The sequence below is a fragment of the Varanus komodoensis genome, unplaced genomic scaffold, assembly GCF_004798865.1.
Source record: "Varanus komodoensis strain SLA01 unplaced genomic scaffold, ASM479886v1 scaffold42, whole genome shotgun sequence".
NCBI classification, from domain to species: domain Eukaryota; kingdom Metazoa; phylum Chordata; class Lepidosauria; order Squamata; family Varanidae; genus Varanus; species Varanus komodoensis.
In genome coordinates, this window is record NW_025335972.1 from 8,695,814 (window position 1) to 8,713,402 (window position 17,589).

Here is a 17,589-nt window from a genome sequence, read left to right on the forward strand (position 1 = left end):
CTCTCTGTTTAAAGCAGTGATGGAATGGGAAGGAGAATCAGCCGAGTCAGCCACACTTGGAGAAAGAATTCTTAATCAGGATGTTGGAGACCCATTATATAAAGCGATACTCACATTTTGTCCAGTTGAGTGTCCAGCTTTATGACATTCGATTGGTTGTGATGCCATTGCTTGATACAACAGCTTGGCTTCACAGGACCAAGGGTACAACAGGAATGCAGCAGTAGCTTGTATTAATAGGGACACTGACATCATTGACTCGCCCACTCAGACAGCCCTGGACCACTCAGGCAGTAATCCATGGAATAGCTAGAGGAAAATGCATTGTTATTTGAAAAGTGTAACAATTTTTCAAGAAACAATTTGGGGGGCCTGGGTCTTGAATAAGCATGTTACCTTTACAAATGACCTGCCCCAGCCATTGAAAACTCATAGAATTGATGTGCTGACATGGAACTGCCTGCAGGTTTGGACTCCCTTGTGATGTGACTATGGGGATTGTCACAATGAACACTTGCATTTCAAAATTAACTAATATTCTGTGCAATTTCAGAATTGGGGTGCTTCCAGGCCAGGCTTTTGTTATGCAATTGCAATGCATCACTCATGGAATTTTACAGGAGGCCTTCCATTTGTACCCTTCCTGTGCTATCCCATGTCTTTCATTTTTTTAAACCACAACTCCAAGAAAGGAAAGCTTGCTGGGGCATGCTGGTTGTGGGGCTGTTCTCTCTTTGAAGATTCATAGGAGTGTACCCTTACCAGCTGCAAACATCACTGGAAAGAGCATCATATTAGCACAGGTGTAGATTGATTCAGATCCAGGATCTACATTTGGTAGACAGATGTTATCTAAAACCCAGATGAAACCAAGATCTCTTCCCTGAGTATAATGCTCGATATAAATTCATTGAAACATTAAGGCAACTGTGAGGATTGAATAAAGCAGCAACTGGACCAGGAAGAAATAGAGCTGACTGAAAGGTCTATCAGCCAGAGGAAGCCAGGCTCTGAGAAAGAAGGGCGACAAATCAGGAGCAACAGCAAAAAGCAGAGGCTTTAGGTTGCTGGAGAGCACAGGGATCAAGTGGGATCCCTCCCTCACTCTGCACATCAAACATGAAAAATGTCCTGCCACGGGGAAAAAGGAAAACACAGACGCTCTCAAGTACTCCTCCAAAACATGATGGTGAGTGCACTGAATATTCACCATCCCTGGACTGAAAGACACTGCTGAAATAAAAGTAAAGTTGGAGAGAAGGAAGTATGTTTTTAAATTACTTTCTCCTGTTTTCATATTGAAATCTTCTATTTCAATATGAAAATATTATAGGATTAGGGGGAGGGGAGTAAAAAACATTCCAAGACATTTGTGTTAGTAAAGGAAGCTCAGAGTTAAATGTCTTTCAGTTGTCTTACTGGGAAAAAAATAAGATATTTGAATGTTTCTATCCAAGTATCACTAGGTGGTGGAATATCAAATTCTCCAAGAACTAGGAGCTCTCCAGATACTTATTAAATATTTGCTTATTAAATCAGTATGATATATTTATCAATCTACTTCATTTCTGGTTTCTGCTACTCTAGTCCTTTGGTCTCTAAACCTCCCTTATTTATTATACTCTATTCTTTTTGGAAGCTTGGTTCAGTTGGTACCAACTTAAAAAAAACAGCTTCTGAATAACATTCACTGCCATATCATGAAGACATTCACAACTGGTGTCTTGCTGTTAAAGGCACAACAGCAGCCTTGGCTAGGGTTTTTCCTGGTCAGGTAGCAACCTGGGTAATCTCCATAAACTGAACACCAACTAAACCAAGACCTGTTTAGGGCCAAGCAATAGCCAAGCTAGGTCTGTTTAGAATGGATGATTAGAAAATAATTTGGTATCAATCAGCAGCAGTATCAAAAGCTTCACGTAGACGAGTCTACTTTTCTTCACTAGATCTCAAAATCCATCTATCAGAGCCAGATGCAAGATGGTGTTGGAAAGGTGCTTCTGTCTGCCTAAATAACCACTGCACCTCTGAACATGTACAAAGTGCAGTTTTAGCACCTTAACTGAGCCCCATCCTCTCACACACAGCTTCATGTAAGGGTTTTCCCAAACTTTCTTGTTAGGACAGTCTAATTTGGGGAGTGCAGGGAGAGAAAAGGGTTTTGTTTTTGCTATGTTTAAACCACTGGGAATCAGAAATGTTTGTCAATCTAAAGCAAATCAGCCTGAGATCTACCAGGAGATCCAGTTTACCTTCTGCCCATCCCTGAATTTTAGATAGCTGGAGGAAGGGCTACAAAATCCCAAACCTTCAGCAGCTTGGATGTTAAGGAACAATATTACTACATGGTACATTTTTGGATTTTTTTGGTTGTGGGGAACACAGCTATGTTTTTAATGTACTTTTCAATGCACCTACCTCTGGCAAAATTGGAAATGGGTGGAAGACTCTGGAAACAGATACCACTAAACCCATTTTCAATTGTTTTCTCCCTCCACTCCTCCCTGAAGCCTTATTATTATTATTAATTATTATTATTGGAATTAGGACCCCCTGTTTATCGGGAAGCAGAATTTCAGGAAGGCTGAAATTCAGCTCAAGCTCAAGCCAACTATGAGAATGTCCCAGTAAGCCAGAATCCCTTTTGTATACTCTAGCGCAGGTCCTTCTTTGACTCACAGCACCTGAGCTGATAACTTATATGCCCTCATGTCCCTTAAGATCTGTGGGAGAGGCCCTGCTCCGGGAACCCTCCTTGAAGGAGGTAAAAAGGACATCTACTCGGAGTAGGGCCTTCGCTGCAGTGGCGCCCAGATTGTGGAATGTGCTCCCCAGAGAGATTCGCCTGGTGCCGAGTTTATATTCTTTTTGGCACCAGGTTAAAACCTTTTTATTTAAATGGTATTTTAAAAATTAGTATATTTAATGGTTTGTAACAGTTGCTTTTAATTTATTTGTTTGACTTGATTTATTTTTGAGTATTTATTGTATTATGTATTGTTTATTGATTGTTGGTATTGAGATTTGTATTATTTTGTCATTTATATTGATATTTTTGTAAGCCATCCTGAGGCTGCGGCAAAGGACGGCATATAAATGTTTTAATAATAATAATAATAATAATAATAATAATAATAATAATAATTTGAAAATTGCCTCCTCATCATGGAGAGGGGTGAAGTAACCAGAGGAAGCTCAAGCAACATTGAGCAACAAGCTCAAGCAGTCTGGGCCCAATTCAAGGTGTTGGTGATGACCTATAAAGCCCTAAACGGCTTGGGTCCTGGTTACCTGAAGGAGCGCTTGCATCCATATATGCCCAGCCGCCCCTTGAGATCGGCGGGGGAGGCCCTTCTCCGGGAACCCTCCATGAAAGAAATTAGGAGGGTGGGTACTCGGAGGAGGGCTTTCTCTGCGGTGGCGCCTAAGTTATGGAACGCGCTCCCCAGAGAGGTCCGCCTGGTGCCGTCGTTATTTGTTTTTCGGCGCCAGGCAAAGACCTTTTTATTCAAGCGGCATTTTAACTGTTAACATTATTGGTTTTATTTGGCCAGGGCGGCTTATTTTATACTGTATTGTTGTATTTTAATTTAATATTTATATTTTTAATTTATATTATAATTATTTTAACTTGATGATGTGAGCCGCCCCGAGGCTTCGGCAAATGGGGCGGCATAAAAATGTTTTAATAAATAAATAAATAAAACAAGGGTGGACAACTTGTGGCCTTCCAGGTTTTGGCCTACAGCTCCCAATTAGCCCTAGCCAGCATAACTAATGGTGAAGGGAATCATGGGCTGACACATCTAGAGAACCATAAGCTGCCCAGTCCCAATGCAGAAGTTTAACTAGAGACAGGGTTTTGTCTTTGATTCTTTTTAATGCAAAGCACTCCTGCTAGCTCAGGGATGTTGAACTTCTTTCCACCTAAGGGTGAATTTCCATTTGGGAGAAGATATCAATAGCCATATTGCAGCAGTAAGTGGGACTGAAAGAAAACCTTATGGAGCCAAAAACAGTAGCGCATTTTTGCTTAAAGCTCTGGCTGCCAGTATCAAAGCCAAAGTTGGGCAGCTAAAGGAGTTGGGGGCTCACTCAGGCCATCTTCGTGCTGGCACAGCAATTTCTGAAAACAAAGAAGGCTTTGCTTTGAACGTCATTAATTTTGTGTCTGTGGTGGCGCCTTAAATGGCCTTAGCAAAGCCAGCACAAAAGTTGGGAAACCACCTTGGATCGCCCGCCAAGGAAAGGGGCGTGACCGTGCTGGGAGCGCCGAAGTGACGGGATTGGCCCTCAAGCCCAAGCTTCCGAGCCCCCGAGATACATTTTGCATAGCAGTTAAGCTTACCTGTTCCTGTTCCCTCAGGAGTCAGTACCATTGATCCCAGTGGCTAAATGGGTGCAAGACTGTAGCCAGAAATAATGTCCTACCACTGATGTAAAGCACCTCTGCGAGGAAAACCTTGGAAATCTTGCAGCAGCTTAGGAAACTTCCAGCTGTGGGGAGTATCCGTATCCGTAGTCAGATGGCAGGCCACCCCGTCAGAGCCCTCTGCAACCAGCTGCATTCGCAAATAGCCAGCGTGTTGCGACGTTAACGAAATGTGCGGCGGGGACGAGAGAAGGGCCGGGCGCTCAGGCTCAGGGAAGGCACGCAAGCACCAGGTCGGGGCCCGTTGCTTGCTTGCTCCCTCCCGCCGGCCCCGCCTCCAGTGGGCGAGGCTGGATGATGTGGAAGGCCGATCGCTGAGGGCCGCTGCGGAGAGGAGCTCCGGGCACACCTTCCTATTTCGGCAGGGCGGCGTTGCTCTCCATTGTTAGCGAGCGGCTCCGGCTCCCTGCAACTCCGACATCTGGCTAGCGAGGCAGTTTCCAGCAAGAAGCAAAGCAAAGGCTCCCTGCGCACCGCAGCCAAGAGAGGTATGTCCACGTCCTTCTTTGCCTTAGCGAGCTGCGCTTCCTTTCTCTCGGGGTGCCGGAGCGGAGTCAAGGGAGCAGCTGCTTCCTCGGAGTCCGATGGCGAGCTGCAGTGCCAGGCTTGTGTTCTGGAATAGCTGGCATTGCTTGGGACTGGGCGATGTTCGCCGCTGCTCGCCAGAGCGAATCTCCAGGCTGCGCGGATGGAAACTGCCCCTTCGGTACAAGCTTTGGGGTGGATTTGCGAGGCACACGACCGAGTTTACCGGAGGGAGGGCGTTGCTTTTGGGCAAAGCGGATATTCTGGGGGTGATGCAAGAGGGCCAGCTGCGACTCCTTCATTCCAAAAGAACCACCCTTTACCCTCTCTTCTTCCTCCTCCATAAGTCGCAAAAACCGTTTAAGGTCACTTGTCCCCCCCACTTTAAAAAGTAAGGGTCGGGCTTTGTGCACGGGGCGGGGGGTGTGAATGGAGAAGAGAAAATGTTATAGCCCTTCATCAACACATGCTTTCATACTTACTATTATAATTGTATGGACATGTATATAAGCTATTCGTTCTGTCCCAGTAAAGGAAGGAATACTCGGGGCAGTGGTGGCACCTGTTACTACCCGGTATTATCTTTACTGAACTTCAGTGGCTATTGGCAAAGGTAGCTGAGTAGCCGTAATCCAAATTTTGATATTGGGTGTATGTTAATCTATAGGGCTCCCCTGCCATCCTGGCCTGAAAAGAATGTAGGAAACCACTTCAGACTATCTCTGGGTTAATGTTGGAACTTGTCCAGCACTTACAAGTACAAAGTTAGTGTGGGGCTTATTTCAGAAAATGGAGCTGGGGATTTAACAGCCATGGGTAGAGTTGCGCTTGTTTTCCCAGCCTCTCTTCCTGGGCTTTTAACAGCAGTTTAATGTGCAGACGGTAGTGGTTAATATTGCTTACCTCTGTTTTGAAACCTGCTTATTTCTGCAAATCAAGCTGTTGTAAAAGGCACAAGAGTAGGTCAGGCCCAACATTTTCAGGACACCTGGCAGCCCCCCACCTTTGCTCTCACAAGGTTACAAATCCAGTGCTGCTAGGGCATGACCAGGACTTGGTAGACATTGACTAGCTGGATCTGTGTGCCAGGCAGCCACCGTTCAGGGTGGGCAGGGCACCTGCAAAAATGAATGCCTCTTCCTGGCTTTCAGGAACTGAAACGTGGCAATTCCCTGCATCAGGATGGCTTGGGTGGGGTGCCTGGGTGAGCTAGTGTAGATTTACTCACCTTTTTTCTGTAGTCTCTCCCAATGCCTAGGCTTGGATTCCCCCCCCCCCCGATTTTTATCCTGTGAGCAGGCTACAGCAGAAAAGAAATGTTGTTCCATATTTAAAAAGGCTGTAAGGACAAATTAAATCAGTATTTGAATATTAATAAAAAGCCCAGCAAAACAACACTAAGCTAAGGCCTGCTTCTCATTGAAATGGTTAAACTATATCTGGGTTGTACCACTTCAGACAGCAGGTGGAAGACCACAGAAGTAAGTGTTCATCTATACAAAAAAACAAAACCTCCCAGCAGAGAGGAAAAACTAGAATTCTGGCTTAGTGCATTCACCCCTTATGTGAAGAGTATTATCCAATCATGCAAGCCCCACCCACTGTCTCAAATGGTACAGCTCATACAAGCCTTGTCCCTCCCTCCAGTTCCTTCAGACTTGAATACAACAAGATGCTGGCATTCACAGTTGCCTGCAAATTGCATTTTGTTGTTGCTAGTTGCGAGGTTGTGTCCGATTCTTCGCGACCCCATGGACAACATTCCTCCAGGCCTTCCTGTCCTCCACCATCCCCCTGAGTCCACTGAAGCTCACACCGACTATTTCAATGACTCCATCTAGCCACCTCATCCTCTGCCAGCCACCTCATCCTCTGCTGTCCCCTTCTTCTTTTGCCATCTATTCTCGCAGCATTAGGCTCTTCTCTAGTGAGTCCTTCTCATTAGGTGGCCAAAGTATTTGAATTTCATCTTCAGTATCTGGCCTTCTAAAGAGTAGTCAGGGTTGATCTCCTCTAGCACTGACTGGTTTGATCTCCTTGCAGTCCGAAGGACTTGCAGGAGTCTTCTCCTGCACCACAATTGAGAAGACTCCTGCGAGTCCTGAATTCTTTGGCGCGCAGCCTTCCTTACGGTCCAGCTTTCACAGCCATACATTGCAACTGGGAAAACCATGGCCTTGACTATATGCACTTCTGTCAGCACGGTGATGTCTCTGCTTTTTAGTATGCTGTCTAGATTTGCCATAGCTTTCCTCCCAAGGAGCAAGAGTCTTTGAATTTCTTGGCTGCATTCCCCATCCATGGTGATCATGGAACCCAGGAAAATAAAATCTGTCACTACCTCCATTTCTTCCCCATTTATTTGCCAGGAGATGATAGGACCAGATGTCATGATCTTAGTTTTCTTGATGTTGAGTTTCAAGCCAACTTTTGCGCTCTCCTCTTTCACCCACATCAAGAGGCTCTTTAGTTCCTCTTCACTTTCTGCCATTAGAGTGGTATCATCTGCATATCTGAGGTTGTTGATATGCATGCTTGCCTCAAAAAGCCCTTCTAGATGCCAAATGTTTGCCAGAGTTTATAGCTGACTGGTAAATGGAAGGTACTTTGCACATGCTCAGTGGCAGTCATCTAGTTCTTCCCAAGTTGAAGCCTTAGTCAACTCAGTCACACCTGTTTTGCTTTCACAATTGAGTTAGAAGCACAGCATATCCTCACCTTTTGTCCCAGCATCCCCTCCTTAAAAACACTCTTAGGTATGTTCAGACTGCATTATCAGCAGTCTTCTGTGCCTGTAATTGGCTACAGCTCAGCAGAGGAGCTACCTGTGAAAATGAAGAGGGCCTGAGCATAACTTCAAACAGTATACATAGAAGGAAAACTTTTTCCTGCATGGTTCTGTGCTTGCAAGAAAGAATGTACTGATGCCAGTAGTGCTTTGCTTGCCATTGTTCTTTGCTTGGTTTATGATCAGAATAAAAAATTAACCCACTAGTAATCCAGTTTAATTATTTCTTGCAGAGCTGAGCAGTGTCCAAGGCAAATCAGTTTTAAATGACAGGTGCTACTGTTGTGAGCCACGGCAAGTGTGGTGTTGCCTTCCAGTGAACACAAGAGGCTCACTGGACCTTGGATTCTGGAAAGGGGACACTGGATTTCCCTGCTGTTGTGCAGATTTTCAGAAAAGCAACTGTAGGGATAATCCCAGTCTTCGCTGCAGCTTGAGGGTTGAAAGGTTCAACACTGGCTTTGTTGCAGTACTGTGGAGGCGCACCAAGTGTCTTGTAGCTTGGTTGCTGCACAGCCATGGCTGTCATGTCCAGGGCTAGGTCTTACATTTTGTCACTGTTCTGTTGAAACACTGGAGCTTCTTTTTGCTGGCCACCAAAAGTGGCTAAAATCTGCGGACCCTGTGGTTGTGGTTTTAAAAATAATCAAGGCTAACAAGTCATTAAGCAAAGCATATCTCTGGAGCTTTTGAAACTCATGAGGTTCCTGTTCTGTGAGTATACTTTAGCAGGGCTTCTCAGTGGTGGACCTGGCGCTGCAGAAGTTTCTATGAAAAGTAGCCCATCTGAGTTGGAGGCTGGACATCTTTAGACCAGGAATGGGCAATTTGTGCCCCAGCAAGCAAAGCCAGTGGTAAGAGATAGAAACATAGATACAGAGCAAGTCAGAAGGGGTCTACTGGGCCATCTAGTCTGACCCCTGGCTCCAACCGGTTCAGCTCACAGCATGCCCACCATGTGCATGTCCAGCCTATCCTGGAACATCTTTACCAACAGGGCTTCAACCACTTCCCATGGAAGCCCAATCTATGCCCTAGGAATCCTAACCATAAGAAAGTACTTCCTGGCATCGAAATTGAACCTTGGTTCCCTGAGCATTGCTCCGTTGGAGTGTGTCCTGCATTCCTCTGCATGGGAGAACAGGTCTGTACCCACCCCTGTGTGACATCCCCTCACAAACCTGTATGTCGCCATCAGATCCCCTCTGAGTCTCCTCCAGGCTGAAAAGAACCAGTTCCCTCATATGGCATCCCCTACAAACCAGCCACCATCCTTGTAGCCCTTCGCTGCATTGATTCCAACCTTGCTATATCCCTCTTGTAATGAGGGGCCCAGAATTTAACACAATACTCCAGCTGCGGGTGCACCAGAGTCAGAAATGATGGGAGATGCAGACCAAAACTGAAGGGGGAAAAGTTGCCCATCCCTGGCTTTCTGCTACTGTTGCTGAGCTGTTGTTCTTTGGTATTCTTTGCCCCATCTGGGGCCTATGCCTTTAAGGAGGGGTGTCTGCCAACCTAGCCTTCATCTGATGCTTTTTATTTACTCAGGCTATTTAGATGCCATGTTCACAATTCACAATCTTGCTTGACTCTGGTTTTTAACATCTGTTTTGGCTGTTTGAAAGTTAAGGTTTTTCAGTGCAATCCTTTTTTTAAACATATTTTATTAACATTTTAAACTAACAGTAAAAAAATCTAACATGGCAAACATTGGATTTACTGGGTCAACCTACTACATATTTTTTAACATTCTAAAGTCAAATTTCAAATCAATTTATAATAGTTTAAAAAACATCTCTAAATTTAAAAAAACTGCAGAAATGCCTGCAAATTTAGTAGTTCTGAAGTAAATACAAAGTAAAAGGAGTGGAAATTTGCAGCTGCATTAACTCTTCCTTTAGATATGCAGATTTGCCCTCCATTCACTTTCCAGACCTTGTTCATAAATTTCTAAGCTGTCTAAAAGAATAGTTAGGGAGCTGCAGGAAGTGCTGCGAACAAACAGTGGGGAGTTCTTCTTTCTTCTTTCTGGAGTAGTAGAGTCAGCAAAGTGTTGAAAAGATGGAGGGTGCCAAGATCCATGAGTTCAACACTGGAAACTGAGAGCATGACATTGCTGAGGGGGAGTCATTGTCCTCTTGGAATGCACCTTCTGCTGCTGCCCCCACCCCTCCGGCGCTCACCTTTTACCAGGGTTCTTCAATTGGCAGCGCTCTGTGTAGGCTTCCTCTGACAACTGAAAGTGACAAACTGGCCAGGCTACACATATCACTTACACAGTGGTAAGTGCACACTTGTGTATCTGTGAGAAAAAGAAAAAGAGTGCTGACTCAAACCACTTGTCTTTGAGTCTCCAGAAAATAAAATGAAACAAAAAAAAAAAGACCCAAAGTGCAAGGGCAATCACTGGCAAGTTCATGAAAGGGAGTGGCAGGGTGTTTGCTATTCTAGCCGAGCAGCTCTGCCGACACTCCCAACAACCCATGATAATCTCACCCTACCTGGTTCAGATGACAAGCCATCATGGGCAAGACCAATCCTAAAACAAACTCTGGGTTCTCAGGGTGGCTTGTTTGTTTGTTTAAAAAGGCCACCTTGCTGGGTTTGAATGACACAGCAAGCCACCATGACTGGTTTACCCAGGAAGGTTGTCGTGTCATACCCGTGACAATCATATGGCTCACTATGGTCATTGCCAATATTGCTGAAAAGACAAACTTCCTGGCATTCTGTGTGCCAAATGCACGCATCTTGGCCCTAGGCAAGCCAGTCAACACACACAATATGCTTTGTCCCGATTAAAGCCTTTGGTGAGGGAAGTGATCCTGTCAAGGGCACCTAACTCAGGAATCTGCCTCAGTGGATCCAAGGCTGCCCCTGTCCTGCCTCACCTGCCTAAGAAGAACCATGCAAGGTCAGTAGTGGGGTGGAGCTGTTCACCCACACATACCAAAAGCCACCTTGTAGCTGGTGTGGGGAGATGGAGATCTCCAGATGTTCTGGGTGTCAACTCCAACAAGCCCCTGCCAGCCTGGCTAGTGGTCAGAAATGCTGGGAGCTGAAGGCCAAAAATCAGGAGATCTGCTTTTTGACTTTCCCTGCCTTCCTCATCCTGGTCCCCTCCAGTTGTTCTGAGGTGTAGTTCTTGGCATTATTGATCATCGGCTATGTTGGCTAGGGCTGGTGGGTGCTGAAGTTCAAGCAGCTGGAGAGTATCAAGTTGTGGAAGGCTGCCTTTTGATAAGTGAGGTTGATCCAGCAAGTAGGTATTTGACACAGGTATGAGTAGTGAAGATGGGTATGCTTGGTTTTCAATACTCAGGATTGCAAGGGGTCCGGTACCCCAATTCTAGCATTGAGTTTCTTGAGGAAACTGCTATTGTCCTCTGCTTCCTTCTCTCATTTCCTGCAGTAGCTGCACTGCCTGTGCTTTTCAGTTTGCATTGGACAATAATTCTGATGCCTTAGAAAGAGCAAATTTAGCATATTTATTTAACTCCTATGTAGTAAACAAAGCTAAGAAATACTCTTTGGTAATTTCTTGTTCCAATGCCCCATAAATATTTCACATGAAATACCTGAAGAAAAGATAACCAGAATAACAGGCAAGTTTGGCGTTGGAATACAAAATGAAGCAGGGCAAAGGCTGGCAGAATATAGTCAAGAGAACACGCTGGTCATAGCAAGCACTCTTTTCCAACAACCCGAGAGACAACTGTACACATGGACATCACTAGATGGTCAACACAGAAATCAGATTGACTATGTGCTCTGCAGCCAAAGATGGAGAAGCTCTATACAGTCAGTAAAAATAAGATCAGGAGCTGACTGTGGCTCGGATCATGAGCTTCTTGTTGCAAAATTCAGGCATAAATTGAAGCAAGTAGGGAAAAGCACTAAGCCTAAATCATATTCCTTATGAATATACAGTAGAGGGGACAAATAGATTTAAGGAATTAGATCTGATAGACAGAGTGCCTGAAGAACTATGGACGGAGGTTTGCAACATTATACAAGAGGTAGCAACTAAAACCATCCCAAAGAAAAGAAATGCAAGAAAGCAAAATGGCTGTCGGAGGAAGCTAAGGAAAGAAGGGAAGCAAAAGGCAAGGGAAAAAGGGAAAGATGCATCCAATTGAATGCGGAATAGCAAGAAGAGATAAGAATGCCTTCTTAAATGAACAGTGCAAAGAAATAGAAGAAAACAGTAGAATAGGCAGGACCAGAGATCTCTTCAAGAAAATTGGAGATATGAAGGGAATGTTTAATGCAAAGATGGGCATGATAAAGGACAAAATTGGCAGGGACCTAACAGAGGCAGAAGAGATTAAGAAGAGGTGGCAAGATTACACAGAAGAACTATACAAGAAAGAACTTAATGTCCCTGATAACCACTATGGGAGGTTGCTGACCTCAAGCCAGACATCCTGGAATGTGAAGTCAAATGGACCTTAGGAAGTCTGAGCAATAACAAAGCTAGTGGAGGAGACAATATTCCAGCTGAGCTATTCAAAATCCTAAAGACAATGCAGTAAAAGTGCTACACTCAATATGCCAGCACATTTGGAAAACTCAACAGAGGCCACAGGATTGGAGAAGGTCAGTTTACATTCCAATTCCAAAGAAGGGCAATGCCAAAGAATGTTCAAACAACTGCACCATTGTGCTCATTTCACCTGCTGGCAAAATTTTGCTCAAAATCCTACAAGCTAGGCTCCAGCAGTATGTGGACCGAGAACTACAGAGAACTACAGAAGTACAGGCAGGGTTTTGAAGAGGCAGAGGAAGTAGAGATCAAATTGCCAACATACACTGGATCATGGGGAAAGCTAGAGAGATCCAGAAAAACCTCTATTTCTGCTTCATTGACTATGCTAAAGCCTTTGATTGTGTGGATCATAACAAATTGTGGCAAATTCTTAAAGAAATGGGAGTACCAGACCATCTTATTTGTCTCTTGAGAAACCTATATGTGGGTCAAGAAGCAACAATGTGAACTGGACATGGAACCACAGATTGGTTCAAAATTGAGAAAGGAGTTAGGCAAGGCTGTATATTGTCGCCCTGCCTATTTAACTTAAATGCAGCGCACATCATGTGAAAGGCTGGGCTAGATTAATCACAAGTCAGAATTAAGATTGCCGGGAGAAATATCAACAACCTCAGATATGCAGATAATACCACTCTAATGGCAGGTAAATGAGGAGAGCACAAAAGTTGGCTTGAAACTCAACATTAAGAAAACTAAGATCATGGCATCCGGTCCTATCACTTTCTGGCAAATAGATGCAAAAGAAATGGAGGTAGTGACAGATTTTATTTTCTTGGACTCCAAAATCTCTGCAGATGGTGACTGCAGCCAAGAAATTAACAGAAGCTTGCTCCTTGGGAGGAAAGCTATGGCAAATCTAGACAGCATACTAAAAAGTAGAGACATCACCTGGCCAACAAAAGCTATGGTTTTCCCAGTTGCAATGCTGTGAAAGTTGGACCATAAGGAAAGCTGAGCGCCAAAGAACTGAGGCCTTTGAACTGTGGTGCTGGAGGAGACTCCTGAGAGTCCCTTGGACTGCAAGGAGATCAAACCAGTCAATCTTAAAGGAAATCAGCCCTGAGTGACTTTAGAAGGCCAGATACTGAAGATGAAGCTCAAATACTTTGGCCACATAATGAGAAGGAACAACTCACTGGAGAAGACCCTGATGCTGAGAACAATTGACAGCAAAAGGAGAAGGGGACAGCAGAGGATAAGGTGGTTATATGGAGTCACTGAGGCAGTGGGTGTGCGCTTGGGTGGACTCTGAGGGATGGTGAAGGACAGGAGAGCCTGGAGGAATGTTGCCCATGGGGTTGTGATGGATCAGGCATGACTTTGCAATTAACAACAGGAAGAACCTGAAGGAAAAAAAATTAAAGCACAGTTAGAGTGCAACTCTATGGGGATACCATAAGTGCCTGCACTTAAAGGCTTATGGCCATCCAGTGGTGATGACCTCTGCTGCCCCATTCTCTTGCCCTGCAATTTGTCAGATAGGTTTTTTTGCCTGCCTAGCCAGAGTGTTTCAGAGTGGGTGGGAAGGAGGCTGGAGAAGCCTCTAGTCAGCTCCTATCCTGGCCAGTTGACTCTCGTTGATTCCAAATTCTCCAGACACCCCCTTTTCCTCTGTTCCCGGTCACTTTCCTAACCTCAGGGAACAGCTGGGGTGTTCTTTCTGTCCTAGCTGGGAGGCAGAGCAGATGGCACCTGCAACTGTATTTCCCTGCTCCAAGGATAAAGCACTGTCTCTGACCTTTGATCTGAAAATCCAAAACATCCTGTGTTCCTTTAGATTCTGTCTGTGGATCATGGAATTACTCCCTCCATGTGATTTAAGTGTTGCATTACGTAAACTTTTTCATAGGAGGACTTGCTAAAAATCAAGATAATAGCATGTCCTTCTCTTACCTTGTTGATATTAAAGGAGAAAAAACAAAGGAACTGAAAACTGTAAGTTTATTATTTTAGCAACCCAGTGTAATGCAGTTTATATGCTGATCACTCATTTATTTCCACAGAGTTTCTTCTGCTAAGATTGTTAGGACACCTTCCTTTTTGCTGTCACCATTTGAAATGGTATTTTCCTGTGAGATATTGATGTATTTCAGTTACATATATGTATAGTCTTTCACGTTATGGCTTTTTAGCAATAACGCTGTATGTAAGTAAACATAGATAAATAAATTACAGTTTCAAAATGGCTAAGATTGTATTTGCAATTGGCATACATTTTTCTTAATGAACTTATGAAACAGTTTTTTTCTGAGGAAGCTTTCTAGCAGACACTGTCTGCAAAATGTGAAATAGAAAAATGAGAACTAGAAACTTGCTTTCCCTGTTATTTTTAAGTGATAATGGTAGAGAGATTAACAAGTGGCATCTTCTGCCAAATTCTGTGTTGTGTGCAACAAGGGATCTTTGTAGAAATCTTTCATTTTCTCTCAGATCAGCTGAAAATAAAAGGCATTTAAAGAGACTTCCCAACTTTGGATTTTAATTTCTTCATTCTAACCCTTGGGTTTTGTTTTTGGTTTTGCTTTTATTGTGTACTTTATGTTTTCATAGAACCTTAGAATAGTAGAGTTGGAAGGGGCCATGAAGGCCATTGGGTCTAACCACCTGCTGAATGTAGGACACTTAAGTTATATCATCCCACTCAGATGACTGTGCAGAAACTTTTTGAATTTTTCCAGCAAGGGAGAGCCTACAGCTAGCTTCCCCAGGTAATAGGTTCCATTGCTGTACTGCAGTGACAGTGAAGAAATTCTTCCTGGTGTCTAGTCTAAATGTTTTTTTTCTACTTAAGTCTGTTTTTCCATATCCTGCACTCTAGAATGGATGAGAAGAGAGCTTGTCCTTCCTCTTTGTGCCAACCTTTGAGGTACTTGCAGAGCGCTATCCTGTCTCCCCTCAGTCTTCCCTTCCTGAGGCTGAACATGCCCAGTTCTCTCAATCTTTCCCCACAGGCCTTGTCTCCAGTGCATGAATCATCCTTGCTGCCACTCTCTGCACCCTTTCTAGCTTTTCTGCATCTTTTTAAAACTTAGGTGCCCAGAACTGGATACACTACTCCAGGTGAGGTCTGACTAATGCTGAGTATAGTGGAACTAGTACTTCATATATTTTAGAACTGATACTTCTGTTAATGGATCCCAAAATAGCATTTGCCCTTTTGGCAGTTGCATCACATTGTGGGCTCATATTTAGCTTGTAATCTACAACCCCAAGATCCTTCTCATTTGCAGCATTGTTGAGCCAAGTATTTCCCATTGTTTTAATTTGTTACGGTGGCTTGATTTTGTAAAGGTTTGTTTACTGCATGTTCACAATTTGTTCATGGATACACAAAACAGTGTGCTTCTGATTTTTAAACAGGATAAAGACTACCTCTATCACAGCAAAAGAACCATTGGAACGTGGTTGACCCTGCAAGCATTGCATAGTGCAGCAAACATTCAGGTTCTATATTTTGTGGTTAGCAATCCAGCTTTGAGGATGGATCTTTTCCACTCGCATGCTTATTTGTTCTTATCAATTTTGCTTATTCCCCCAGTTTATTTATTATTTATTTATTAATTAAAACATTTCTATGCCGCTCCTTGCCGAAGCCTCGGGGCGGCTCACAACACAATAAAATACAAAAATAACAATATAAAAATAGCAATAATAAATAACAATATAAAAGAAGTCGCCCTGGCCAGATAAATAAGCAGATATTGTTAACAATTAAATTTAGTTTAATTTAATTCATCTGTGTATTGTGTGTGTTTGTCATAAATGCTACCCCTTGTCATAAATGCTACCCCTTTGGCAATATGAGGTTATCCCAGTCTCTCAGACACCACTCATGCCATGTTTTAACATTTTTAATAGAAAACAGAACATGGAAGGTAAATCTAGCAAATGTCACCAGTGCAAGTTTTGCATTCACTGATTTTTATTGCCAAAATCTTTTCTGGTCCCTTTGGTTCCCTGAGCCTCAGTGAAGTAAAGGAGATAAAACAGCAAGATCATCACAGAGCTGAGTTCTGCCTTGTTGCTGCCAAAAAAGACAGTTCTAGTTGGACTGCAGCATGGCTTGTGGAATTGTTTCCCATTCCACTCTGCAGCATTTTTGCAGATGGTACCTTTCACATTTGTAAAATTATCAATACACGTAAAGCCCAGTTTTGAAAGGGCATGTTTGTCCTCATTACTGTTTCAGGAGAGGTAGAATGGGACAGTTGATTGAATGGCTTTGCCTTGTCCAAAAGGTCACATATGTCAAGCGATTTAAGCAGTCTAGGTCTGCTGGTTAGGAGAAAGGTTTGTTCCCACTTCTCTCCAGTGGCACATGCACAAACATGTAGTGGTGCTGCCCTTCAGCTTCCTTCTAAAGGCATCAGGCACCAGTAATCTCAGATGCTCTGAGGAAGCAGAGAAGGTCCCCAGAATACTTTGTGATGACCCAGCAGATCCTACCACATTTATTTATTCATTGTCATTGTTATCCTGGGCTTCTTCTAGATTGCTTGGAGTGGTGCAGATAATTCTACCTGCCCTGTTGTATCTTTTCATAACCTGTGAAATGGGGTAAGCTGGTAGTAACTAGCAGCCCAGGATCACCTAGTGCAAATCTGAACTGGGATTTGCCCAGGCTGACTATATGGTTTTGACTGTTTTCAGCAACATTTGGCCCACCTTGTTATGTCCCCTCCCTGGGCATCATAAGCTAAGGAAATATAAGGGAAATATAATATGCTGTTTTGAGTGGGAAGCAAAATGGCTTTTAGTGAGGGAGGTTGTAAATAGAAAAGTAGTGATGTGGTTAATACTTTCCCTGCATTTCCCTCCTGACAAATTGTACTTCAGCTCTTCCCCCCGCCCCACTGAGTTTCAAAATGTGTTTGGACCTGCATTGGTTTGGTTCCAGTGCAGGCCAGTGAAGAATTGCTAACAAATTCAAAACATCAAACCATTTCAGTATTAAAATTATGTATTATGAATTGGTCTGTAGTGATAGAGTCATTACTGGTAAAATACTACATTGTAATCTTAAGGCTGCAGGGTATACATTCAGACGTAGTTGGAGGATGAGACCTAGTAGGGAGACAAGCACTCCCTACTTGATCACTTGATCTTGAACCATTCTTTCTGCTTGTGTACATGCACGCATTACAATTATGCCACCTTTCAGGATAGAAATAGAAGGTTGCCTACAAGTAATATAAAAGTAACAAAATCACATAGAATCATAAGGAAAGCCATGCTGGGTCTGACCAAAGTCCAGCACTCAGCACACACAGTGGTGAACCAGCTGCCCAC

The 17,589-nt window shown here is 43.7% G+C and overlaps 2 protein-coding genes across 8 annotated transcripts in view; one reads left to right on the forward strand and one right to left on the reverse strand.

The window, feature by feature from the left end:
* The window catches only part of CCDC159 (coiled-coil domain containing 159), a 55,050-nt gene extending 50,413 nt beyond the window's left edge, over window positions 1-4,637 (reverse strand). For 3 of the 4 annotated variants that reach the window (XM_044443377.1, XM_044443379.1, XM_044443378.1), the window contains exons 1-2: window positions 4,349-4,628; window positions 115-309 (exon numbers count right to left, since the gene is read on the reverse strand). In XM_044443377.1, the coding sequence (XP_044299312.1) occupies window positions 115-255 (141 nt within the window). In that variant the 5' untranslated portion in view covers window positions 256-309; window positions 4,349-4,628. Of the gene's footprint in view, window positions 1-114; window positions 310-4,348 lie in introns of all 4 variants that reach the window. The other variant, XM_044443380.1, reaches the window with a different exon arrangement.
* Window positions 4,638-4,664: 27 nt separating this feature from the next.
* Window positions 4,665-17,589, forward strand: part of RAB3D (RAB3D, member RAS oncogene family) — a 29,120-nt gene continuing 16,195 nt past the window's right edge. For all 4 annotated transcript variants that reach the window (XM_044443383.1, XM_044443385.1, XM_044443382.1 and 1 more), the window contains exon 1: window positions 4,665-4,920. The gene's annotated coding sequence lies outside the window, so the exon portion shown is untranslated. The remainder of the gene's footprint in view (window positions 4,921-17,589) is intronic.